This window comes from Peromyscus maniculatus, chromosome 2 (assembly GCF_049852395.1).
Source record: "Peromyscus maniculatus bairdii isolate BWxNUB_F1_BW_parent chromosome 2, HU_Pman_BW_mat_3.1, whole genome shotgun sequence".
In the NCBI taxonomy this organism is placed as follows: Eukaryota; Metazoa; Chordata; class Mammalia; order Rodentia; family Cricetidae; genus Peromyscus; species Peromyscus maniculatus.
In genome coordinates, this window is record NC_134853.1 from 70,398,453 (window position 1) to 70,426,021 (window position 27,569).

A 27,569-nucleotide genomic window follows, 5' to 3' on the forward strand; every position below is an offset into this window, starting at 1 on the left:
AAGCATCAGCTATGACTGCCCTGCCCCTCACGTTCCATCTGTACTGACCTCTCTTTCAGGAACTTTGCCCCTGTCTCCTTGGACAAAGAACCGCCACTCTCTACTCCCCTCTTGGATATTTTCCAAGAAGGTTAAGTCCCTCACATGAGAACCATGGAGTCACCATCCTCAGGGGAAGGCCCTGTAGCAGGGGGCTAATAAACCACGGGTCTTAAATATTTACTGAATGTTCATTTACACACTGCATCAGTCATGTTCACAGCTGAGCTACAGCCCCAGCTCTCAGGCATTTTCTTTTCCTTGTATGTTTCTCTCTTTGTTTAGAATCTGACATCACCATAGAGTTTCTCATACATTTTCCCCCTAGTGATTTTATTGTGTGCTTTGCTTGCAGAGGTAAGTGACATTTGCTATGAAAAGACAACAAAGTAATTTTTTCCATGGAAATAAGCATTGACCCCACGTCAGGGTGGGTTTCTCTAAACAGTCTTCCCATTCTCCTTTATTTTCCCAATCTGTTTCTGTGGACTGGCTGATCGCCTATGAGTGAAACCAAGCTCTCTCTCTCTCTCTCTCTCTCTCTCTCTCTCTCTCTCTCTCTCTCTCTCTCTCTCTCTCTCTCTCTCTCTGTGTGTGTGTGTGTGTGTGTGCGCGCGCGCGCGCGCGCGCATGCACACAGGTATGACTGGCTGACTAGCTTCTTTCACTTAACGTGCTTTCAGAGTCAGTCCTATTCCACAGTTGTTGAACCATTCATCCACAGACATTTTGGTTGTTTTCCATCTTTGGTCTGTTAAAATTAAATACTTCTGTAGACGTACAGTGAACATTCCTATTTGAAGGTGTTGCTGTTGTTTCTGGTTCAGGGGACGGGACCTAGAGCCTTGTGTATGTTAGGCAAGTGCTCTACCACTGAGCCACATCCCTCCCACCCCTCAGCCAGCTCCAGGACCAGAGGCAGAGTGTCTCACTAAGTTATTTGGGCTGCCTTTGAACTCTCTTGTTATGTAGCCTAGGCAGGCTTTGACCTTGCAATCCTCCTGCCTCAACCCCCTGAAGAGCTCAGATTATACACTTGTACTACCAGGTCTTACTCAAGTATTTGTTTAAAAACTTGTTTTCAGTTCTTTGGAGCATATACCTAAGGAATTGATGAGCCCAGTGATAACTCTAAAATCTTGGAAGAACTCTAAACTTCTTTAACAACTGTACCGATTATTTTTTTTTTTTTGGTAGTTTGTTTTGTTCTGTTTTTTTTTTCTTGTTCCCAGCAGTAATACATAAGAGGTCCAGTTTTCCTCATTTTTTCCAACATTGATTTGCCATGTTCCCTCTATAGCAGCATCCTCATGGCTGTAAAATGGTGACCAGTTAAGCATCTTCACATGTATTTGTTGGCTATGAATGTATGTATGTATCCTCTTGATGCAATGTCTGCTCAAGTAATTTGCCCATAAGTTGGGCCATTTGGCTTTTTTTTTTTTTTTTTTTTTTTGACGAATTGTGAAAGTTATTTCTGTATTCTTAAATGTTGTCACATTTATTTGTGTGATCCTATGTGTGCTTGCAGACACCTGTATATGTACATGTACCACAGTGTGCATGTCTATGTGGGTCAGAAGACAGCTTGCAGAAATCCGTTCTCCCCTTCTACCGTGTGAGTTCTGTGGATCGAACACAGGTTGTCAGGCCTGGTGACAAGGACCCTTGCCAGCTGAGCTGTGTCCACAGCCCTGGCTCTCTATTTTTGATACTAGACTTTTATCAGATATATGATTCATGAATGTTTTACCCACTCCAGAAATCGTCTTTGTGCTTTCTTTGATCACATCCTTTGAGACCTAAAACTTGCAATTTTGAGTGAAGTCCATGATGGTCTCTTTCGTTGCTTGTGGTTGTAACAGGATTCCATGGCTAATTTTGATCATGCTGTTGTTTCCTTTAAAAATGTCTTGGTTTTAGTTCTGATTTGGGTTCCGTTTTTGCCTCTGCTGTGAGGTAGGGCCTGACTCCATTCTTCCAGAGGTGACGCTGTCTAGTGGCCCAGCACTTGTGACTAGACAATGGAGCCTTGTTGACAATAGTTAGTATATATGTTTGTTTGTTTTTTCTGGGTCCTCAATTCTGTTGTGGTGTTTGTTGTGCTCACCCTTTTACAAATACATCATTAGCTTTGTGGTTATGCTTTGAAATCAGCAAGCATGAGGCTCCTCATTGTGCTGTTTTAGGGGATTGTTTTGGTTATTTGTATGCCTTGGCTTTTTCACATAAATCTGAAGATTAGCTTTTCTGTTTCTGTGAAAAAGACTTCTGGGGATTTTGATGGGGATTATGTTGAAACTGTAGGTTGCTTTGAGTAGTATTGCTAACTTAATATTATGAAGTTTTCTAATCCATGAAACCAGATATTTTTTCAGTTATTTCTACTTTCTTTAATTTCTTTTATAATGCATCATAGTTTTCAGTGTACACGTATTTAAACTTTCTTCCCGAGTGTTTTATTCTTTGGTTGTTACTGTGAACTGCCTTCCTGATTGCCTTTGCATATTCCTATTGCTGCTATAGGAACACCACTGATCTCATCCTCGGCATCAAATGTTGCCAAATCAAGTTCTAACAGTTGTTTGTTTGTTTGTTTTTCATTTTGGGTAGGATTTCTTGTTTGGTTGATTCATTAGTTTTTGTGTGTGTGTGTGTTTTGGAATGTAGAAGTTTAGACTTTTCTCCATATAAGAGTATGTTATTTGTAAACAGCAGCATCTTCTTCTGTTTGAGGTCCACGTATTTCTCCGTCGTGGCCATTCGCTCTAACTAGAACTTCTAATGCAATGTTGGACGACAGCGATGGAGCTGGGCATCCTTGTGTAGTGCTTGACCTTGGGAGCTAGTTTCCCTACTTCTGTGAGGCCCCCCGATCAGAAACAGCCATCGCCCGACTCCCTTCTGATCTCCCGTCCCCCAAACAGCACACGCATGCATAATCATAGACTACTTGAACTGAATACCACAGAGTAGTTGATTTATAAAGAGAAGAAAGTTATTTCTCAAAGCTCTAAAAGCCACGAAGCTCAAGAGCTGGCCACAGAGGCAGCGGTGGAGGGTGGCGTCCTTGTTGCGTGCCTATGTGGTGTGGAGGGCCTCACTCAGGCAGACTGCAAGTGTGGCCGCTCAGGTCTGTTTTCTTTTCCTTATAAAATCACTAATGCCATCCCAGGAGCCCAAACTCGTGACTTCAACTAATCCTAATTGCCTCCCCCAAAGCTCCGCCTCCACATACCCTTAACATATGAATCTGGGGACTAGGTTCCCAGTACACAAGCTGGGAGGGACACCTGCAGACCACATGCAGTTTCTCAGAAATGAAATCTTTTCGTGATGGTTTTCAAACTTGATTTTTCACAGAAAAAAATTTCTAGGACATATTCCTCCTTAATGATCTGCATGATCTTTAAAAACACACAAACAAACAAGAGAATTCTTTGATGTTGAGTTGTGTGTTTGTGAGTAGGAATCTGAGCGTGAATGCAGGCAGGCATCCACAGAGGCCAGAAGAGGGTGTCGGATTCCCTGGAGATGGAGGTACGGGCAGCTTTGACTTGTGGGTGCTGAGAATGAACCCAGGTCCTCCTCAAGGGCAGGAGGCACCCTTAACCACGGAGCCATCACTCTGCCCCTCCATGACTTCTGTAATGACTTCTGGGATTCCCTAGGACAGACTTTTTCCACCATCTCTACCCGTGGACACACAGTGGACGCTCTCCTGGCCGCCTTATTCCCTGCTCGCCCACTTATGAGCATGACACCAAGAACAGAAGGTCCCCGCCAGGTGGTGGTGGCAGTGGCGGCGGCGGCACCGCACGCCTTTAATCCCAGCACTCGGGAGGCAGAGGCAGGCGGATCTCTGTGAGTTCGAGGCCAGCCTGTCCACAGAGCGAGCTCCAGGACAGGCACCAAAACAAAACCCCTATCTCAAAACAAACAAACAAACAAAAAAGAATAAAAGGTCCAGTGACGCTAGGATGCATTCGGTTCCCTCTTATCCTTTAGCCATCTGCGTGCGCTTTGTCTATTTTGTTGAAGAATGTTTACAGGTCTTCTCTCATATCAGAACCTTTTGTGAAGGGCTCTCAGGCCCCACAGTAGCCATGCACCCTGACAGGTGCCCTGTGTGTTTACAGGAAAGATCTGGGTCCCTAAGCAGAAGCCAATGGATCCCGTGCTGGAGAGTGTGACACTGGAGCCAGAGCTGGAGGAAGCCTTAGCCAATGCCTCGGATGCAGAACTGTGTGACATTGCAGGTGAGAAACATCCCGGGGGCTTCTGCCTGTCTTCCTGGAAGCTTCCCATGCAGACAGCCTTGTCTGCTTCATTTGAACATGAGTGCCGTCTCTAATTCCTAACAAGGAATATATTGATAAGATTTAAAAAAATACATTACCAAAAACCAAATGAAGAAAATAAAGCTAAAACCATTCAAACACACCTGTCCCAGAACCACCTGTTGTTGCCATGAGACCACTCCCCAGGGGAATGGGACTGTAGGGAGGACCCTGCCTAGCCATTCCCACCAGATTCTGCCCACGCCACTTCATAAAAGGCTTGGAGCAAAGACCACGGTGCGTCGAGAGCATCACCCTCACACCTCTTATGTGTCCCACCCTCCCACCCTCATGGGCGTTTCTCTTCCACCCTCACAAACAATAAACTCCAGAAGGCAGTCTGCTAATGCAAACCCTCTGCTGCCCCGTCTCTCCTTACCACTGCTGAGTCCCTGCTCTAGGCACCTTGTGCCGAGTCTCTCTGGGGTTCACTGCAGGCTGCACTCGGCACCCCACCTGCCTCTGCCACACTGGGCCCTGGCTCAGCAGGTGGGTGGTGTGGGGGAAGTACTGCAGACTAGTAACGTAGGAGAGGAGAGGGATGATGGAAATGATCTGGCCGTGAGTGTGGCCCAGGGAGAAGTTGGTCCCAGAGATCAAGTGGGTTCTGTGTCCTTGACACAGGAGGAGGGCAGTGAGGGAAACACTAGCTCAGTCTGGGGCCCGTGGCATCTGAGTTATCCAGGGGCCACCCAGATGGGAACAGCTGTGCATGATGGTCTAGCATTCTGCAGGAGGTTTCGTTTGGACATGCTCAGAGGTGCCAGGCTTAAGGAGGAACATGTGGCAGGTGGAGAGTGGGTTCAGGAATGGAGTGCGGCAAGCCTAGTGTGGGACCCAGCGGCCAGACACAGGTGAGCAAAGGAGGGAAGGACTGAGTGAAGACAGACAGACTGACTGTAAGAGAGCCAAGAAGGCAGAATGGGGCTTCGGACTGACTGAGACAGTGGAGCTGAGGCCAAGCCCAGACAGGACTGCCTCTGCCTCTGCTTCATCCGGTCTGCCAGCCTCCTGGGATGCGATTTGTGGCTCTTGGTGGCATTGAGACAGGAGGGGGCGGGGTCTGCAGATGGCCTTCCTCTGTTAGCTAGCAGGGCTGAGGGGCAGTGACTTAAACTGTGTAGTAGGTGGGTGGCCCTGGAAGCCAGGTTGCAGGGACCTGAGGAGAGGTGGGGCAGAGCAGGCAGGTGGCCTTTCTCCAGACAGCCCTTTCCTCAACAGGAGGAAACGGTGGTCAAAGACAAAAGCAGCAGGGCCCAGAGAATGGGGTTCAGTCTAAGCAGCACCGAGGGGCCCCCTGGTCCCAGCAGGAGCCCAGGCACGCAGCTCAGGAGCCAGGTTTGCTTCACGGGACTCAGCGGGTTATGTAAGATGCCAGCGGAGCCGCCCCAGATCCCTCCGTGTGCCCATAGTTTTCAGCCACCCCACTTCCCCCACAGGCCCCTTGACTTCTGGTTAATCTGCGCAACAGAGAGAGTGGATACCTTGCCCTGCGTGCCTCTATTTACTCCCCAGGAGCTGTTTTTATCTGGGGCCCGCTCCTCTGCGCCCCTGCATGACCTCATTGCCCCCATTAGGGCACGTGGGGATTTGTAAATGACCGCTGTCAGAGCAGACTCCTGCGGCTGCCGCCTGAGCCACAGCAGAGCAGCCCTGGGAGCTGAGTGTCTGGGCCTGCTCTCGGAAACATTTCCCTTGTTGTTGTTGGCACACTGTGATGATCTGCCTAAGATCCCCAGCCCCTGTGATGTCCGGAATGGGACGGGACAGGAGGCTGGCTGTGTTTGCATCCCAGTGCTGACTGAGTGTCCTTGGGTGCCTGTCATTGTTTGACTTCGGCCATCACAAGGGAGCAGTGCCTTTGGGGAAGGAGGCATGGAACATTTGCTAAGTGATGAGCGTGTTCCAGGTGCCCTGTCGGTAGCTCTCCATACAGCACTGTATTTATTGACCGTGACAAATCCTATGAAGTAAATCCTATTATTGTTCCCATTTTACACCACCTCACCAGCTGTTCCTAGTGGCGGGTCAGAATCAAGGAGCTAAGGCGAGGCGATGCCAGGCTTTGTGACTGTGGGTAAAAAGCACAGCCAGGCGGTTGGAAGCAAGCGGTCCTGGATGACCAGAGGTGTTGGTGCGGCAGGCCCACCAGAAAGTGGCAGTGTGGCCCGAGAGGCCAGTTGGACTCTCCAGTATGTGACTCATTAAAGGAAGGAAAGCTGAGAGAGAGAGAGAGAGAGAGAGAGAGAGAGAGAGAGAGAGAGAGAGAGAGAGAGAGAGAGAGAGAGAGAAGAGAGAAAGAGATGAGGGGTCTGCAGGCTGCCTCTGGTCTACATGCTCTCCCCACAGGAGAGCCAAGCCTTCACTAGGTCCCTCAGACATGGCACCGGTTGCCCAGAGCTTTCCTGCCTACTGTGTACCAGGCTGTGGACTTGGTTCTGGGGAGAAGATCCTAAGGAAACATCTCTGTCCGCCCTCATGGAGCTGGCATTAGACAGGCAAATGAGACGTGATCAGTAAGAGTGTCACACTGGGTGTGACAAGGACAATGAGTGCAAGAGGAGCACTTGGATTAAACGTTGGGGTCGAGGGACATAAAGGGAGACATGGACACTGAGCCAAAAGTCAGACAATCGGGGTGATCCAGACAAAGTGGGGTAGGGAAGAGGAAGGGCCAGGGTGGGACACTCAGGCACAGCGAGAGCTCCCACCCAGGCCCGGGAAGGGCTTACGGAGCAGCCTCAGTATCTGGAGATGTCAGGAGCTTGTAGGAGACCACAGAAAGTGTGATGCACTGTTGCACCCAGAAAGGTGCATTGTTGACAATCCGTGCGCCTACTCATTGAGTTGACATACATTGTGGAACACGTGCCCTTTGAGAGGGTGAATGAGATCCATTCTTTGCCCTTGGGGGCCCAAGAGGTACATGGGAGGACAGGCCAGAAGTATGTAGGTTTCAGTCTCAAACATGTCCCCACAGGGAGCTAGAAAGAGCTCATGGGACTCTGGCAGTGCAAAGGTCTTGGCCTGTGGCCTGAGACTTTAGCTTAGAGGCCACTAAGCTAAAGATTATCAATGCCTCCTACACTTACTCGGGGATTTGATCCTAGCTGGGTTTTAGAAACCCTTGCAGTAGGCAGGAATGAGGAAAGGATTTGGGTGGGAAGACCCCCCGCCCAGGGGGAATTGGCCAGCCCTAGCTAGACTGTCCCCTGGTCATGGGTGGCTTCCATGTCTTTAGCACCCATCCTCCTCTCAAGCTGAGACTGTCGGAGGATGCGGCTTTTCTAGGAACAGTTCCCCAGCACCGAATCCCGAGCCAGATTCTGCACCTGTACCTAGGGTGTGAGAACGCACCTTGCAGCCCTCCACCCAGGCCACTCAAGCCTGAGGCAGCTGGAGAAGCCAGGGATGTGCGCTGTGATCACTCTGCATCCTGAGTGGAATTACAAATGGAAGGAGCCCTGCCAAGGCAGAGAGAGGAAACAGAACTCAGTGTTCTTTTTCAGAGTTCAAAAATAGTCCTTTTCGAGTTTTGAGGAAGATCTAGACTTAAAAAAAAAAACAGAAAGGAAAAAAGAAAGAAAAGAAATCAAGTTCCCTGGTGCTAACTAAAATCAGCCTGGCCAAGATCAACAAAGAAGGAAGCAATACGAGATGTCAGGGTAGGGCTTTCTTTGCATGTTCACTCCTGGTGACACATGAGTACAGAAAGAAGCCAGGGAGAAAGCCACAACTGTGTGCCTAGGGCCGGTAGCCCAGGCTGGTGGTGGCCATTTAGTTTAAACCACACTCTCTCCCTTCTTCCTTTCCTTCTCTCTCTCTTTCCTTCCTTCCTTCCTTCCTTCCTTCCTTCCTTCCTTCCTTCCTTCCTTCCTTCCTTCCTTCCTTCCTTCCTTCCTTTCCTTCCTTCCCCCTCCCTCCCTCTCTTCCTTCCTTCCTTCCTTCCTTCCTTCCTTCCTTCCTTCCTTCCTTCCTTCCTTCCTAACTTTCCCCTCCCTCCCTCCCTCCCTCCCTTCCTTCCTTCCTTCCTTCCTTCCTTCCTTCCAGGAACCCCAATTTCCTCTGAACTGCCAAACGGCATCTTCCTTCTCCAGCCTCCTGTCTGCACATACCATCTCTCCGAATATGTTGTTAGTCCTAGAATTCTCCAGTTGAGGGACTGTTTTAGAACTCTGAGTGGTCCAGTCCACAAATGCCTCATGGAGCATCTCTGCCGAGTCACATGACAGACCATGTCCTGTTCGTGTGGGGAGGGGCATTTGCCAGCACCAGCATGGAGGGATGCTTGTTCTAGAACACTGAACAGTCCAGAACTGTGAGCATTGCCGAATGGCTGCTGAGTCCCCCGGGAAGGGAGGAATTCGGCATTCAAGCACGTGCAGTTGCAGCTGTGAAATCCAGGGAGTCCAGGGAGGAAATGACCTCTACAAGGTCACTCAGAAAAGTAGTAATAACCCAGGGCTCTTTGCTCTTGGTCCCCTCACACTCCTCTGTGGCCCTCTCTAACCCATCACAGGATGCTGGAATTCAAGGACCAAATATGTTTTCCATTTTTATTTTTATTTATTTCCTTACCTCTCTGTATGCTCTGAACTGAACCAGGCATAAAAGAAAAGAAAAGAAAAGAAAGGTAGTGTATTTCATCTGATCCCAACCTTGTCGAACCTGAGAACTCTGCTGTGTGGGGGCTGGAGCACCTCTCTGGAAGATGAGTCAATGTGCTGTGACTCACCTGCTGCTGACTCAGCCCCCGCTCCCTCAGCCCACAGGGACACAGCCTAAATTAAAACCTCGAGAGCTGGAAAGGCAGCAGCTGTCTTTCTCCCCAGCCCTCCTCAGTGATGAGCCCATGAGCCGGCAAGGCTAATTTTAGCAAAGACTCCTAGGGGTGAGGAACAGAAGGGACGTGGAGAGTGGAGAGCATCTCTTCTGTGGTTCTCAGTTCCCATTTGGGGCACCAAAATCACCTCAAGGAACCAAGCATAGTTGTGCGCGCCTGTGATCCCAACACCTGAGAGGCTGAGGCAGGAGGATCATGAGTTCAAAGCCAGCCTAAGTTATATAACAAGGTCCTATCCAAAAGGAAAAAGGCATCCAAAGAAATTGCACCCCTCAGTCCAGGAAGGAGCTGGACACTGATACCGTTTTTCAGCCCCCAGATGGTCTGCATATGCAGCCAGGGTTTACATCACCCCTGGCTGGACACTGGAGGCTGAAGCCCAGAGAGAGGAGTGACTTGCACAGGGTGACACCAAGGACATGGTCAGAACCAGAACTTCATCTGAGTCTTCTTTAAGACTTACCATGTTCTCTCTACCTAGAGAACATATCTACTGACATGGCTTAGATAGAAATTTTAAAAGTCACCAAATATTTACCATCTGCCTACTATCTTCTACAAGAGATGGGAGAGTAGTGATGTTCCTCCATGACCTGTGGAAGCCCACAGCCTGGCAGAGAAAACACACAGGTGCTCTGGAACCACCTTTGTTCTGACGTCCACTGTGGTGTAGGAAGGATGCCAGGCACTCAGAGAGAGGGAAGATCTAAGAAGCCTCCCTGGAGGAGGAAGAGTTGTACCCCTGGTAGAGCAGGCTTGTAATGTCAGCTATTTAGAAGGACGAGACAGGAAGATCAAAATTCAAAGTCAGCCTTGGCTACAGAATGAGTCCAAGGCCAGCCTGAGCAATGTAGTAAAAAGCAATACAAAGTAAAATGAGGGCTGGGAATATATCTCAGTGGTAGAGCACTTACCCAGCATGGTACAGGGTCCTGGGTCCAATTTCCACACCTGGAGAAAGGCCCACAACTTTTGAATAATTTATCTCAAATATTGAATGGGGCATGTCTATGCTAAGGGATTATCATGGACCCAAAGATCTTTTCTGGCCCAGAGCACATGCTACTCAGGGAGAGGGAAGAGCACTCCTTGAAAGAGATCCTTGCTGGATTGACTCATTCTGCTGGGTCATGTAGTGTGGGGTGTGCCTGTGGGACCTCAAGCAGACCAGGAAATCTGTGGCCAGAGGTCTGAGAATCACATGAATGAAAGCCAGGATGAAAATAACCCACAGTTCATGTATGTACTTCTAACCATTTCCATGAGCAAAACTCCCAGCACGTGGAAGATGGGTCTTCAAGAGCAGCGTCATGGGCCTCCTTTTGTCTCCACAGCTATCCTGGGCATGCACACGCTCATGAGCAACCAGCAATATTACCAGGCCTTGGGCAGCAGCTCCATTGTGAACAAGGAAGGACTCAACAGTGAGTATACAGCCCTGCTTGGCTGCTGTCCCCTTCCCTTGCTGGGCCCCAGGACCTGCTCACAGAGGGGACCTTGAAAGAGAGGTGCTTCCTCCTGCATCTAGGAGCCCGTGCTCCCAGGTACTCTGGCTCGTCGCAGATTTTATGTAGGCAAATCTCTTCATCGTCTCCTTTGAGTCTGCTGGGATTTTATGTCTCATTTACAAAGTCTTCTTCATCTCCATGGCAGGTTTTCTTCTAAAGGTTTTAGAGATTTGCTTCTTATATTCAGTGTCTTAATCCTCCCAGTGTGTGTGTGTGTGTGTGTGTGTGTGTGTGTGTGTGTGTGTGTGTGTGTGTGTGTGCATATGTGTACTTGTGGAAGCCGGATGCCAGTGTCGTCCTTAGTTGCTCTCCACCTTGTCTTGAGACAGTCTCTCAGTGAACCTAGAGCTCACATATTTGACTAGACTGGCCAGCTAGTGAGCTCCTGGGATCCCCTGTCTCCACCTCCCCGGTGCTAGAATTACAGGCACAGGCCACTGCACCCAGATTTCTTTTTCTTTTCTAACATGGATTCTGGGAATGGAACTTAGGTCCCCAAGCTTGTGAAACGAGGACTCTACTGATCAAGGCTCCTACTTAAAATGTTTAATGGATACCTATTTCTTTCACACAACATTCTTTGAACAGTGTGTTCTTTACCACTCGGTGGGACTCTCTCTTTCTCTTCAGTTTCCGCTACCCTCTTCTGTCCCATGGGACCCTTTGGCCTTTCCTGGGCCCATATCACATTGTCTCAATTATTTAACTGCGTTATTCCAAACTAACATTTTGGGCCCAAAGAGAAATGAGGGTGCCAAAAGAATAAGCATCCTTCCTTTTGGAAGAGAAGTACAGTTCTTTCCAGCCCAGGCCTCATCTTACCCTCCTGGGAGCCCACTGAGATACCGAGCATGGCAATAATGCCATCCCCACAGAACAGACAAGGCTTGAGAGTCAGAGGGTTTAGGTAATTCACCAGATCTTGGAAGAACTCAAAAGCAGCATCCAGAGACAGCCCAAACCTCTTGGCTTCCTCCCTGACTTCTTCTGACACATCCCAGCCCCTGGTCCCCCCCTCCCCCCCCCCCGTAATGTGCTGCCTCCCTTGTACCTCGAATTCAACCCATGCTTCCTCTCAAGGAGTCCTGATGTTAGAAGAAAGTGACCCCTATGTTCCTGTGAGCCAACTCCTTTTTATCCATCACTCTAGGTGTGATTAAACCCACACAGTACAAGCCTGTGCCCGATGAAGAACCAAATTCAACAGATGTAGAGGAGACGCTGGAGCGGATAAAGAACAATGACCCAGAACTTGAAGAGGTTAATCTCAACAATATCCGGGTAATGTCCTGCTATTTCAACTCATGTGTACTGGGGTAGGTTTTGCAGTTGTGGTGGGAATGTCTTGACAAACATATGGATGCTAGCAGTCCAGGCTACACAGATCAGCAGGGCCCTATCTGGACCTGGGTATTCCTGGATCAGAAACAGAGACAAGCCTTGACATGTGGGAACACTTAAGAGGTGGGGGGCATTGTCAACAAGCGAATCCCATAGTCCTGGTTTCTTTCAGAGGACAATTCCAGGCTCAGAAGTCTACTACAGGCCAGTCCAGCTTTGATCTGGACACCTGCCATGTTGTTCAAAAACACAGAGATTCTCTGTGATAAAACTGTGAGTCAGAGTCACACGATGAATCAGCACGGGACCTCAAGGCTGGCAGAGCCCTGTGCCTCCAAGACTTGTGAGGTCACAAACCCCAGGTGGGCACTAACCCTGAGGCATTACTGTTCCCTCCGGATCATGTTCATATTCAGTCTCATTTTACAGCCAGAGAAGGAGATGTTGGTACAAGTGCCCCAAGAAATACCCAAGCTGTGTGCCATGGCTCTGTGGCCGCTTCCCTCTATGACCACCAGGGAATCAGGTGGAATCAGGCTCAGCTGCCTGTCCTGAGGCCCCGGATTAGCTTTGAGAGGGTGGGGGTAAGAATGGAAGCCAGCCCCTTCCTCCTGCTCTCCTTTACTTCTCGGCTTTCATCTCAGGGGTTGCCAGTCCCAAGCATAATCTGATTGGAAACCTGTACCCAGTTTTCTCCTCCGCCTGGCGCCTTGTTCCGCTCCCACAGGAGCTTAGGTGACACTTGGAAATGAGAGCTCTGGAAAAGCATAGCCAGCTCCCTCTTGAGGCCTCCCTTGTCTGCCATGTGAGAGATGCTAACACAGTCCAGACTCGTCTGACCTGGGCAGTGGATAGTGCCTCAGCCAGGCCTGAGTGGTGGGACTTCACTGGGAGGCCTCAGCGAAGGGCTTGGATACCTCCAGGCCTCAGTTTCCCTTCTATACCAGGAGGCAGCTGGACAGAGATCGGGTTTTCACCTGAGGAGATTAAAAAGCATACACCAATGCCCAGGCCTCCCCCTCTGAGGTTCTGTGTGTGATGGTCTGGGGCTGGCCTGCTCATCAGCATAGGGAACTGTTCCCAGGACCCACAGACATGCAGACAGAGCTGAGACCCTTCGGGACAGACATCTCAGAGAGCAGTGGGTGTATCTCCCCAGTCTGTCTTTCAGAACAGACCCAAAGAGGGGAAGAGAGTCCCCCAATGCCATCCTGCCAGTCACTGGGTGGAAGCCAGGGTCCAGCCCTGCCCTTCTCCCAGTCCTGAGCCTTTTGTAAATATTCCTCCCAACTTTGAGCATTGTGTACTACCTCTTCCCCAGCCTCCCCGTGCATGGAGGAGAGCTGTGGGTCCTATCTGCAACTTTCAGGGGTGATTTTATCAGTCCATGTACTAGGTAGGAATCCTCTGAGCCTCAGCTGGCTGGCACACAGCCCCCTTCAAAGACTTGCTAGGACTCCACAGGGAGCCAGGCTGCATTTGGGAAGAAGTTACTGTTCCCTCATCCCTGCAGGCCACCTGGCCCCATGGCCCCGTGTAGGGCTACTGTTCACTCTTCTGTCTTTTTCCCTGCAGAATATCCCCATACCCACCCTCAAGGCGTATGCGGAAGCCCTGAAAGAGAACTCCCACGTGAAGAAGTTCAGCATCGTGGGGACCCGTAGCAACGACCCTGTGGCGTTTGTATGTTCTGACCTCTCCGCTTTGCTTTGTGGTCACTGGGCACTCAGGCCTGGTCCCGCTGATGGAGAGTCCTATGTGGCATGGCCAGGGGACTCAGCTAGGAGCCAGGAAGGGATATAGATGGGACAGCCCTCACACAATGCGGAGTTCTCATCCCAGCTAATCCTTGCAGCCACCCTGCTCTCAGAAGGGTGGGTCTCCAGGGAGGATAGGCAACTGGCTTTGTCCAGAGTCACACAAAAAGAGAAAAGCAGACCTGGGATCAAACAAAGTCACATTGACGCCTCTTTCTCCACTCAGCACCTCACGTTCAAAGCTCCTCCCCTTCTTGGGGCTCAGCTTCTCCAGCTCCCAAGTCACGGTCTTCATCGGTGAATCCCAGTGACCAATTTTACTTTTACGGGTGTCTCTAAAAACACTGCCAGGCAGCCAGGTATGGTGATGTGCACACCTGTAATAACAACGTGCGGGAGGTGGAGGCAGGAGGGTCAGAAGTTTGAGACTAGCCTCCGTTCCATAAGGCTCTGTCTCAAAAACAAACAAATGAAAAAACAAACAAACAAACATGTTTACTCAAAGCAAATTGTACTTACAAAGTAACTGCTAATTCTTTTTAAAAAATATTCCATGCAAACTTCTCGACAGTCTATGGGTAATGCTGAATTAGACTCTGGGAATCTGCCTGTAATCGCCCACATTCATGATCCCACGCATCTGTCTGGGCTTGAAGGCAGCCCAGTGGCACAGCACAGTGCAGCTGCTCTACCGTGGGACCTGGGGGAGATGCAAGAATTAGCTTCCCCAGGAGGGGAGGGAGCGGAGCAGCAATCAGTTCTCGTGCCGGTTGTAAAATAGGTGAGACTGTTGCCCTCAGTACTTTTGAAATAACTGAGTAGGCTCCCAGTGGGGGGGCGGAGGGGGGGCAGAGGCAGCTCACAGACTGCCAGCGTGGGAACTTCTAGATCAGTGACCTCTGTCTGTCCTCAGTGGATCCCGAGTCCGTCTGACAGACATAACTGGCAAAACCCCGTGTTGGACTTGCTCATGGATCAGAACCCAGGCAGGGCCATGCTGGCACTCAGCTCCATGCCACGGGTGGATTGGGGGCATGGACTCCGTGCCAGGCCGACAGCTGGTGGCAGGCCCTTCTTACCTGCATACCTATTACCGAGTGCTAAAATGCTTCTGGCCTTTTGCTAGGCCAGGTGCCAGAGCCCTGCCAGTCCCCCCACGGCCTGCCTGGCACCACCTCCTACCCTCTGTTCCTCTCCTGTGACCCAGCGCACAGGATCTGACACACGGAATGACTCCAGGGCTCCAGGGCCTGCTCAGTTCCCAGCACGTGCAGCCCATGGCCTGGTACACCTGTCCACTGGTTGTTAAACGGGATTGGTGGTTAGGTCAGGTCAGGCTTTTCCTGGGAGAGGGTGTTGCAGGTGAGGCCCAGGGAGGCTACCCTGCACAGGTCAGGGGACAGCCATTGGTCATAGAGAAGCTGACACACCACCCCTGGGCATGCTGGACTGAGGGAGCCAAAGAAGGAGAAGTGGTTTCAGCATGAAGGCTCCCTGGGAGCTGGGCCTCTGGCAGGGTTCAGCAAGTTGGGGGAGCACAATAGGCAGCCATTCCTGGCATGCTTCTGACTGGCTGGCACACTGGTCACGGTGTCCCAGGTCTCTCGGCTGCTGGTATCTTCTTTCCCCATGACACATCGTTTCCACCAGCTGCTAATTACCTCATTTCCTTCAGAGGCTCCGATTGTCATCTACACCCCCTGGCTAGATCCCTCTCAAACGTGCTGAGGGCCATCTGAGCCCTCCTCTGCAAGCCAGCCCTCTTCTGTCTGGGGCTCAGAGGAAGATCATGTGACATTTCCACAGGGCCAGAGAGGAGACAAGCTAAGAACCCACAGGGAGATGGAGATTCCTGGGGGGGCCTTGGTGATCATTGCTCCATGGTCTACTGTGAGCTGGGCACTGTGTGGTTAAAAACAGATATTAAGTTGCATTTTCAGCCCACGAAGGGTAGATTGTCTGGTGGTAGAGGCATATCAATAAAAAACATGAGACCACTTGGGAGATAGCTCAGTCAGTAAAATGCTTGCCTTACAAGCGTGAGAACCTGAGCGCCATGTTGAAAGCTGGGCGTGGTGGCTCCCTTGTAGTCTCAGTGCTAGAGATGTGGACAAAGGACAATCTCTGAGGCTCCTTGACCAGCCAATATAGACTAATTGGTGAGCTCCAAGCCAACAAGAGAGACACTCTCTCAAAGGAAGTACATGGTATTGATGAAAATGACATCGGATATTGTCTTCTGACCTCCACATGCACATACATGGGTATGAATGCATACACATGCCTGCACATATATGAACATGCACACACACACCTGCACATACATGAACTTGCACACACAGACACACAGGCACACAGACATGCATATGCATGTGCACACACAAAACAATAACACATAGGGATTTGAGGAATGTAGGTGTCATGAAGGAGATGTGGATAAGTTCCGTGAGGTCGCAAGGAGCAGGCCCTGGGTAGCTGGGATGAACAAGACTCCACCAAGTGAGACAGAACATTCTAAATGGTCCAATGAAGCAGAGAAAGGCTGGGGGGTGAGGCACTGAGCATGTGCAGGAAACCCAGAGAGCCAGGGCTATGCAGGGAAGGAAGGGCAGGTCCAGAGGTTCTGGGTGCCAATGAGTGTTCTCCGGGAGGGGTGTTCGGGGCCATGGCAAGTTGAGGGAGAGCAGAGACAGCAGTGTGCTTAGAAAGGTAGCTCCAGACACTGCCTGGCCCAGGCCCCTTGTCTGTGGACCTGTTCCAACCTTGCCCAAGGTAACACATGGGTTCTGCTTTTCTCCCAAAGGCTCTTGCTGAAATGCTGAAGGTGAACAAGGTGTTGAAGACACTGAACGTGGAATCCAACTTCATTTCTGGAGCTGGGATCCTGCGCCTGGTGGAAGCTCTCCCACACAACACTTCTCTGGTGGAACTGAAAATCGATAACCAGGTGAGTCGGGCAGGGCTCCTCTCACACCCTTCCCCACACAGGGCAGTTGGTATCTGCCCACATGCTGCTGGCAGAGTGGAGGACACTGGTGATAAGTGCTCCAGAGTCCCCTGTGAGCCCCTCCAGGTGCCGCTGTCCAGACACCACACCACCACCCCCACCACCCCACCCCCCGCCATACTGCCATCCTGCCATCCTCCTTCCCAGCATGTGCTCTGCCAGCTTCTTCGTGTGCCCAGGAGGGGTGGGGGCTCCTCCTCAGCACCAGCCTTGTCCTTTGGATTCAGAGCGTCCTTTCTTAGACCTGGGCAAAGGGACTTCAAGTCCTGCGTGTTGCCTCAGCTGTTCTGTTGAGGAACCCGAGACATGGAGTGCACAGATCCCACAAGCCACAGGACTTGTCTTTGCCAGGAACACCCCCATTTCCCTTTCTTCTCCCTACTTGATGTGGCTTTTGATTCTCCTCCACGTGACACCTCTCCTGTCTTTATCCCACGGAGCTCCTGCTTCTCTGACTTCCACAGATGACTTCCATTCCTTTGGGGGCAACTCTCTGGGTCTCGGCTGTCCAAGAGAGGGCGAATAACCGGAACTGCACGAGCAGTAGCTTGGCTGTTTGAGGGTTGTGGGTTGCTGTGGGGTGGGAGGTTCCATGCTCTCTGTGCCCACCCTCTCTGATCTTCATCACCGTGCTGTAGGATGGGGGTGTGGTCAGATCTGCTGAAAGAAGCTAAGAAAGGGGTGACCTTCTCAGGGTCACGCTCAACACTTAGGAGGCAAAATTTGAACCCACAGCTCTATTGGTGAAATTATTAAGGCCACTCCATGTAGTTAAAAGGGAGGTTTATTTTGTGGGGTGACTTACAAGTGAAGGGATAGGTAACAAGGTCTGGGAAAGGTGTAGCGCAGTCTGGCGGTGTTCTCTAGAGAACTCTGCTTGGTCTACCTCCAGGGTCCAGGGTCCAGGAACCAAGAGAGCTTGCCCATCCAGATCTTGGGTCTTCAGGGTCCTCTCTCGGCTCCTCCTTGTAGGTGTGACAGTTACCAAAGCCTCAATGGGGGTTGAAACTTCCAGATCAAAGCTGGAATGGCTACCCACTACACAGCTCCCCAACTCCAAAGTCCACTCTGTATCAACTACTGCACACTGCTTCTAGACTAAGTCACTACCTTCTTTAGAGATGTGGAAATGGGAATTTTCTTTACACTAGAAAATGCAACGGAATGGTTGTATATGTATGAATGGAGAGAAGATTGGAAGGGGATATTGTGAAATTATTGTGCCCCAAGCAAGACCATAAGTAACTTTCTTCTTGTTAAAATGTTGTGAAGAGACAGAAAGTGCTTAGATCATAAATGTGCAGATTAATCACAACAGGCTTGTGACTCCCTCCGGGTCAGAACTAAACATCACCAGCCTCCAGAGGCCTGGGGACTCAGGCTGCCTCATCCTAGCCATGGCTTCTGGAAACTTCCCAGCTTACTCCCACTCTTGTCCCTGCTCCCATGTCATAGACTGCTGGAACATCCTGTGCCCAACCTGCCCATTCCCTGCCTAAAAGACCTCCTCTTGCTTCAGGTGACTTTGTGGCTTACAGAGGATGCTGAAGCATCCTGGGCAGCAGGAAGGGCAGTGTGCACATCTCTGCCCGGCTGCACCTCAGTGTTGTACTTGACAGGTTGGCCTTGAATCGCCCTGGCTAGCAGGAGTGTAGACTGTGAGAAGTGCTACGTATAAGTCCTTTCCTCCCTTCCTCCCTCCCTCCCTCCCTCTCTCCCCCGATCCCTTCCTCCCTCCATCCCTTCCTCCCTTCCTCCTTCCATCCCTCTCTCCCTCCCTCTTCTTCCTTCCTTCCCTCCTTCCATTCCCCCTCCCTCCTCCCTCCCTCCTTCCATCCCTTCCTCCCTCCTTTCTTTCCTCTCTCCTCTCTTTCGAGAGCCACTACACCCCTGCCTTCTCTGCTTAGCCCCCATAATTCCTCCAAGCCTTTCTGCCCAGAGAGAGCTAGGTACGTCCCTGTGGTTCCCCTGTCCTTCAGCTTCCCCATGAGCTTCTCAGAAGATGGCACTGTGTGGGAGTCTTTTCCTTATCCCAATGCTCAGCCTGGTACCTGGGCCTCATGGGTACTCGGTAAGCAAGCTTGTCCTGGATGGTTGTGCACACTGTTCATAGCACAATGAGAGGAGGCAGAGCAAATCTCTGCAAGCTGTGTGCTGTAGAGAGAGCATGTTTCTAAGTTATATAAAGAGGCTGCATGAGCCAGCAGCCTTCCTGTTATGGGAACTTGCTGCTGCATTGGGCTGGGTATCTTTCATATACTGCTAGCCTTGATCCTACCTTGACCCTGACTGCCTCGGCCTTGTTCCTTGGCCATTGCTGACTCTGATCCCCTGAGGGTGGGAAAGGTAGAGCAGATGGATCACAGCCTGCAGCAGTACCCTCCCCACCAGCTTGGCTATTCTGGCGACTTCTGTCCTGACCAGGAAGGAGTCAGAGCCTCCACAGCATCAGCTGAAACCTGACTCCCAGGGCAGACCTGTCAACCAAGCGACGGCTGTTATCAAGCTGCCCACCTGCCCTGCTCAGCTGTATTCCACCTATGCTTCTGGGGCACAAGAGAGACCGTGTGCTGACCATTGCCTTCACCCTGGCCAAACACCCTAATGTAAGAACATCCACTGCCTCAGCCTCAGTTTCCCCTCTTGTAAATGAGGATAATGAACCACTGTCCTAAGGGAATTACAGAGCTGAAGGCTGACACCATTGATGAATTTTAGAATCATTATGTAGTTGTCTGGGAGTCTCACACACTACCCCAGAGGGTGAGTGCTGACGGCAAGCATGCCGGCCCCATTCTGTGCTCACCCGTAAGTGACTCTGCCTGCCACATGGACTATGGTAACACAGTGACAGAGGAGGATCCTGACTCAGGTCTGTGTGACTCCAAAGCCCACCCATGGTACCAGTGGGGTTCTTGAGAGGACCGTGGTTTTGTGAGCTAGCCTGGCCTCTCTCTTCCATTCCATCCTCTAGGCCATGCTGGCCTCTGTGAAAATGAGGTTCCAGTTGAACCTTCCAGGAAGCCACAGTGGATAGGAGGGGATGTAGGTGCAGAAATGACCCCTGTATCAGGTACTCTTGTAGGCCAAAGATGGGGTGGGGCTGGGTGAGGTCCAGTGGAAGGTGCGACCATCGTCAGGAGCAGGTCAGGGAGGGTATTAGGGAGAAAATAGCACCAGAGAGCTAACCCAGAGAGTGGAAAGTGACTCAAAGGGAAAACGGAAGTCAGGGTACCCAGAGGAAAAGAAGAAAATAGAGAGAAGGCTGGGGAGAGCTTGGAGCCCATCCAGGCAGGACTTTGGGGGTCCAGAAGAAGTCTGTGGGGATTAAGAGGCAAAGGGCCTTATGGGTAAGCCTGTAAGCTCTGCTCTGACAAGATGGCTCCTGGCTGGACTGGGGTGGGGGGAGCGGGCATCCGGTGTGAAGAGAAAGCTAAGGATAGACCAGCAGAAGCTACAACCACGGACTTCTGGCCCCAGGTGGCACTCCTGCCTGGGTGGGGCCTGGTGGGGAGGGGCCGAGGGCTTCAGGTTGGAGGCTTCACTGGCCCAAGCTCAGGGAAGGACCATGCCTGTGTTGCGATGTGTCCCAGGCGGCCTGGACACAGTTGTCTTCTCATGGTGGCCCGGGGAAGAGGGGGGGCCAGGAGGAGGTGACAAGTGGCTTTGATTTATTCCTCCTCCTTGGTTCGTCACCGAGGTCCTTGAAGGCCAGAGTGTTTGCCTCAGTCCTTGGAATTGTAACCTGTGTTGAGAGACTCTCCCTCTCTCTCCTTTTACGGCCAAAGAAAGGGACTCGGGGCATTCGACAGAGGGTGACATGGATGCTGAGGCGCTTTGTTTACTCCATCGCTTCCCGTTATCTCTAGGCAATGTTCTGCTTCTGCCCAAAGCTGCCCAGTGCCCGGCAAGGGTGGGGAGCAGCCTCAGGAACCCCGAGCTGGCCTGAAAAGCTCTGAGAGTGTCTCACCAGCTTTCTTTTACAGCTGGGGAAACTGAGGACCTGAGAAGGAGTGGGCTTGCTTTAGTCACAGGCCGTTGTCCGAGACAGGGCTGGGCTGGAGTGTCAGCACCCTTGCTGTGTGTTGGAGAGGAAAATCCCTATCCGGCCCAGGAAGTAGGCTCTCACCACAGGGTGCTTGGAAACCTCCAGCCCAGGCCATATCGCCCCCCAGCACTGCTCTGCTTGCTTGAATCTCCTCCCGCCTCCCAACAGTGATGTGCCCGGCAGTCCCGCCCCAGCCCTTCAGCATCCCTCAGAATAGATAAGACCTGGGAACACGACCCCTCCAAAGGAAGATGTATTCACCATCTGGGCATATTGATTACAGTCCCGCTTTCCCCTCCCCTATGGGACAGGGAGGCTGCTTGATATTTTGAACAGAAGCCACAGGAAGTAGATTATGCACTCATGTTGTTTTTCCAAGTTAATTTGTGTCTGGCTTTTCTCTAATGTGACGCTGTCTGGGAGTATATCAGTTATCTATAGCTATGTGACAAATGACCCCAAAGCTTGGCCTCAGAGTTCTGGGATAAACCAATGCTCAGCAAATTTGCTCAGTTTCCAAGTGACAGGAATCCAGGGCAGCTGAGCTGGCTAACTTCCCCCAGAGCATGCAATTCAAGGCAAAGAAGAGAGTCCCAACTGTCTTTGATGACCCAACCTTGGAATCGGAACAAAGTCTCTTCTGACATTTTCTTTTAGAAGTGAGTCGATAGGCGAAGCCCACACTCAGGAAGGTGATGGACTAGGTCCTACCTTTTGAGGCAGGCAGACCAAAGAATTTTTCAGACCTATTTTTAATACTTCTTTGATAATTTCAGAAAATATATTTTGATCATATTCACACCTAACTCTTCCCAGATTCATTCTCTACTTCCCTACCCACCTCATTTTTTTTTTTTTGATAGACCATAACCAGTGGGACCCTGTCTCAAAACAAAATAGAACCCATGGATGACACCCTTCAAGAAAACTGACTCTCTTCCCCTAGACACCAGCCGTCTACAGCTCCTCAGCTGGGGATGGAGCTGTGGGTCCCTCCTCCCCCATTCTAGACTGCCGACTGGCTTGGTCTTGTGCGGGTCTTGCGCGGGCACCACAGCTGCTGTGAGTTCACGGTGCAGTGTCCTGTCCTGTCCCGAAGACACTGTCTTGCTCCAATGTTCCCTGACCTCTGGCTCTTAGACTCTTTCAGCTCCCTCTTCCATAATGGTCCTTGAGTCTTGGGGCACGGGGCGGGGGGGGGGGGGGAGGATATGGATGTCCCAGTTGTGGCTGAACACTCCACTAACACTTATTCTCTGTACTTCGGTTCTAAGTTTCTGCATTAGCCACCATCTATCGTGCAAAGAAATGTCTCTGGTGAGGTATGAAGACTGCACTAACATAAGGGCAGAAAGATACAAGTTTAAAGGGCAGTTAACACTATGTCCATTTAGTAGAATAATAGTAGTTGTTCACCTCTGGGTTCTGGGTGCTTGCCAACCCGGGTTCTTGGCCAGATTTACAGTACCAGGCATGTTTTTCCTCCTGTGGAGTGGACCTTAAATCCAACCAGAAAGCGCTTGGTCCCCACAACATGTGTGCCTGGATTACACCTGTCAACCTGTGTTACCAGGACAGTCATTATCACAGTTTACAGGGTCCACAGCTGGGAAAGGCTGTTGACGACTCCCCCCAACTTCAGCAGCCTGCTTAGGACTTTCAAGTACTATGAAAGCTAGCCAGTGAGGAAGAATCTCCCTGGTCAGTACCAGTCTGATATCTCCACGTCCTGTGACCAGACTGTGTGGTGTCTTCAGCAATGTGGCCTTACCATCAAGTTCTGGTGGGCAATACAGAGCGATAGCAATAGCCTATGTTGTTTTGGGGGCATCTTGGAGACACCCCTGACTAACAACTCAAGGGGAGGAATTCCACATCTGGCACTGGGCTTTTTATTTGGCAACCTCTGGTTTCTGGAACAAGCATTATCACTTGTGTAGAATAACTCTGACTAAATTCTTTTGTGTGTGTGTGTGTGTGTGTGTGTGTGTGTGTGTGTATGCCCACCATGTATGCTTTCCACAGAACAGCCACGATGCCAATTCAAAGTGTGCCCCTCTCTCAACCCAATGATAGCTGATTGCAGAGTAGTCTGTCTTCCCCTGCGAAGTCCACTGGGCTGCCATTTGTGGACACAGCCTACAGCCTACCCCTGCAGCATCTCCAGGGCATCCCAAGAAGCAGTTAAAAAACAAGGCAGTACTTCTCTTGTACTAGCTTGGGAAGGCCTCTACAAAATAGTGAACGGAACAGGAAGTTGCAGAAAATAAATAGGATATGAATCTATTTAAGGAGAAAAGAGCAACAAAACAACCCAGCCCTGTCTATTTCTGCCCTGTATCTTATCCCCAGCAGTGTGGTCATGGTGGGGTGGTGGGACTTCTATGGACGGGGTGGGGGTGGGGGGCTGTGGGGGGTGGGGGGGTGGAGGGGATGGGAAGGAGGGATGGTATGAAGGAAGACTGTTCACGTCTCTCCATCCAATCATTTGAATCTTAAAAATGAGATTATATTTATCCACAAATGATTTATTTCATCCTCCAGTAAATCTGAAAGGAAGCCAGAGTACTTCACTGCCCAAACCCTGCCAGCACAGTCCCGGCAGCCCGGCCCTTGGTCTCTCCCTTGGGGCTTCTTACTGCCTTTCACCCACTGTCGAGGTCTGAGGTCACTCTCCTGATCTTTTTATGTCACCCAAGTAATCCCTTCATAGGGTCACAGCCTGCAGCCCTGGGAGGTTGTAGAGGTCATGGAGTCCCAGCCTTCCCCACCAATGATGTTGAGGAAGACTCTAGAAAGAGGCCGCTGCCTTCTTCTTACTTGCCTCAGGGGACAGAGGTCTCCTCCCTTTGCTGCATGGACTCTGCATGGGAAGGCTGCAGTTCGGCCCTCCTGGCCACCTGTGGCTTTTCTATCTGTCCTGTGTCTGCCTTTGAGCTTCCTCAGAGGTCCAAGGTTACCGCTAGAGACCCTGGAGCAGATACCTGTGTTCAGCTCCTCCCGTACCTGGTCAGTTCTGGGATTTGTGAGAAAACTCTTCACTCCAGTGCACTTCATTTTCCTTGCCCGTAACACGAAAATTCTGTTCAACAGTGTGTGTCCCGCAGGTGGATGACGACGAGACAGTGGGTGTGTACCCTTTGTGGTGTCCTTGTGATTTTGCTTGGCACACTGTGACCGCTGCTGAGGAGTGCTGCCATGAAAATAAGTCAGGCCTGAGTGGTAGTTCTGGCTCCCGCCAGCTCTTCTTCCCTTCTCTGGTGTGAAGGGTCCCTGGATCTGAGAAAGAAGCAAGGAGGAAGGTCCTTCGACATCTTACTCAAAGATGTATGGGATTTTCCTTTTCCAGTTCTGGGGGTCAAACCCAGGGCCGGTGCAGACTAGCAGCTGCTCTCCCACTGGGCTCCATCAGCAACTCAATAGGCACATTTTCTGTTTTACTCCTTAGTTTAAAAATAATGGTTTGAGGCTGGAGCTATGGCTCAGGGGCAGAATGCATATAAGCCCTGGGTTTGGTCCATAGCACCACAAAAGAATAATGGGAGGGAGGACGGGAGGGAGGGAGGGAGGGGAGAAAAAGGAAAGGAAGAAAAAAGTGAGTATAATTTAAATTTTTCACTCCAGGAGGATCAGCCATCATTAGCTTGAGAGAATCTTGTACCCTCTCACACACCCAGATATGTCTGCACATATCACAGGGAGCCTGGTTACCAATTTGAGAATCTGAGACTTCTGTAGTCTTTCCAGCCCTAGACGAGGTCAAGGCCATGTCTTGGCTCATCTGAAGTCTGGCTTCCATTTCTTCAGGCTTGTTTACTCTCAAGATGGAGAGGTTACTGCCTGTCTGCCCTGCTGGCCTCCCCAGGATGTAGGCAGGGAGAGAGAGAGAGAAAGAGAGAGAGAGAGAGAGAGAGAGAGAGAGAGAGAGAGAGAGAGAGAGAGAGAGAGAGAGAGAGAGAGGAGAGGAGAGGAGAGGAGAGGAGAGGAGAGGAGAGGAGAGGAGAGGAGAGGAGAGGAGAGGAGAGGAGAGGAGAGAAGAGAAGAGAAGAGAAGAGAAGAGAAGAGAAGAGAAGAAGAGAAGAGAAGAGAAGAGAAGAGAAGAGAAGAGAAGAGAAGAGAAGAAGAGGAGGAGGAGAGAGGCAGGCCGGGGAGAGGAGAGTGTTTGCTGTGGGAATGAATGAAGGGGATAGTTCACATGAAGGGGGCAGTATACAGTGGACTGGGTCTCACCAAGTGGCATTTTCACAGAGACAGCCCTCATAGACCTGGCCACTCCCTTCCACCAGGTCAGACCCATGGTTTTGAATCTAGCTCACTCCAGTCCAGCAAGGCTTTCTCAGCAAGTGACCTAAAGAAGAGGCCTCGTTTCCTGCTCCACGAGAGCTAGCAGCCCTGTCTAGGGCCCTCAGATGGGTGCTGCACCACCAGGTTTTGCTATCCACGGCTCAGGACTGTGTCGAGTCCTCTAAGGATAGGCCCCAGCTCTTCCTAGCATTCTCAGGAGCTTTGCCAGCTGGGCTGATGCAACTCACCAATGTCACTGCCTGCCGTGGTCCCCTGTCCCAGCCCCATCTGAGCAGAGATGAGTACTAGGGAACTCAGCACAGAGGAGATCGTCATCAAGGGCCTTGACCACAGTTCTGGTTTGTCCATTTGCTCGTGGGGCTGTTGTGTCCTCCAGACCCGTGGCTGGTTTTGTGTGCCAGTGTCTGTCTAGTTCACTTCCACAGAGCGTAGTGGAGAGACACTTGGGGCCCCTGTGTTGGTGGGGGTGGGCATTCAGGATGTTTGCAGGTTTGACTGCTATGGATAGTACTGTAGGAATTAATGTGCGTGAGTGAAATTACTGGGTCATAGAGTAGCTCCACTTCTACCTCTGAAGAACTGTCAAACTTCTCCACAGCCGCTGGACCATTCCCTCACCTCATCAGTGGGTCCTACCCTCTCCACATCCTGCTCCCCCATCTGTCCCATGGTCCACAAACCCAGTGTTCAGGCAGCATTGTCTATGGTTTGGGTTGCATTTTGGTTAGTTACTGACGAGGGTGAGTGTGTTCCATATGCCTACTGGCTGTTCAGAATCTTCTTTATTAAAATTTTATTTTTATGGGTGTTTTGCCTGGGTATATGTCTGTACACCAAGTGTATACCTGATACCCATAGAGGCCACAGGGCATTGGATCCCCTAGGACTGGAGTTCCAGACAGTTGTGAGCTGCCATGTGGGTACTGGGAACTGATTGAGCCCAGGTCCTCTGGAAGAACAGCCAGTGCTCTTAACCACTGAGCTATCTCTCTAGGTCCTCATACATCTTCTTTAAGGAACTTCTGTTTGAATACTTTGCCCACCTCTAATTGATTTATTTGCAGCTTCTTTATATATTGTGCATTCTAGACACTAGCATGTGTGATGTATATATGTGTACACGTGTATATGAAAGTGCACCTGCCCATGCATACAACCGTGGACCTAGAGGTCAATATCAGCTGTCTCTCTGGTTGCTCTTTATCTTTTGAGATGGGGTATCTTACTGAATCTGGAGACGTCACTTTGGCTAGAGTGGCTAGCCAATGAACTTTCAGGATCTGCCCTGTTCTAGAAGCATAAACGATTTACATGCTTGTGAAATCCAACTCATTGGTTTTCACCTTCTGTTGTTTGTGCTCTGGTGTCACACCTAAAGAACCAGGGCTAAGGTCACAGACTTTTGCACCTGTGTTTTATTTTCAAGTATTATAGTGTTAGTTTTTATAGTCCGGTCTTTGGTCCATAGGCCGGAGGAGGCCTCTCGGTGTTCTCCTCTATCACTCTGCTTTCTCCTCTGAGACAGGGTCTCTTATTCCAACCTGGAGACCACAAGCGATTCTTGGCTGGACTGGTGTCCGGCCAGCCCCAGTGATCCTCCTGTCTCTACCCACCACCCATTGCTGGAGTTACAGATGCTCATGGCCATGCCTGGCTATTCACGTAGGTGCTGGGGATCTGCACTCCGACCCTGCACCTGTACAGCAAACACTCTTACCCACTGAGCATCTCCTCAGTCCCCTTTGAACCATTTGGAATTAATATTTATGTGTGATGTGAGTCAAGGACATGCCACCATGTCGGCTTGTGTCATGGTGGCCTGTCCTTGATTCACATCATACATAAATATTATGTATTAATATTTAGATTATTATGTTGTATTATTAATATAATAGAATTATAATTAATAATGTAATTATTAATAATAGAATGAAGGATCTAAATTCATTCTTTTGCTTGTGTCAACACATGGCTTCACTGAGTTTTCTTAGTGCCCTTTGTAATGTGGTCTGAAGAGATGTGGGGGTTCATAGCTGGACTCTCTTCTGTTTCATTCAGCATCATGTCTGTTTTACACAGCACCCCAAAGTCTTTAATATCATAGCTTTGGAGTCCTTTTGAAATCAGAGAGTTTGAGTTCTCTAGTATTGTTTTGACTGTTTTAAGATCACTTGCAGGATTTCTAGATCACTTTGTCCATTTCTGGGGGGAAACAGGAAAAGAAGGAAAGTTGAAATTTTGATACGGATCCCATTGACATCAGAGGTCAGTTTGGTGGCATCACCTTATTAGCAGGAACAGATTTCTGGCCTGTGAACCTGGCTGTTGGTTCACATTTCACAGGTTTTCTTTGATGCTGTTCAATGCTCTTGTAGTTTTAG

General features: G+C 50.4%; 1 protein-coding gene across 4 annotated transcripts in view; it reads left to right on the forward strand.

Moving 5' to 3' along the window:
• Tmod1 (tropomodulin 1) overlaps positions 1-27,569 on the forward strand; it is a 75,032-nt gene that overhangs the window by 41,103 nt on the left and 6,360 nt on the right. For all 4 annotated transcript variants that reach the window (XM_006973695.4, XM_076564160.1, XM_076564159.1 and 1 more), the window contains 5 exons: positions 4,179-4,298; positions 10,557-10,646; positions 11,881-12,011; positions 13,647-13,754; positions 16,632-16,775. In XM_006973695.4, coding sequence (XP_006973757.1) covers positions 4,179-4,298; positions 10,557-10,646; positions 11,881-12,011; positions 13,647-13,754; positions 16,632-16,775 — 593 coding nt within the window. The remainder of the gene's footprint in view (positions 1-4,178; positions 4,299-10,556; positions 10,647-11,880; positions 12,012-13,646; positions 13,755-16,631; positions 16,776-27,569) is intronic.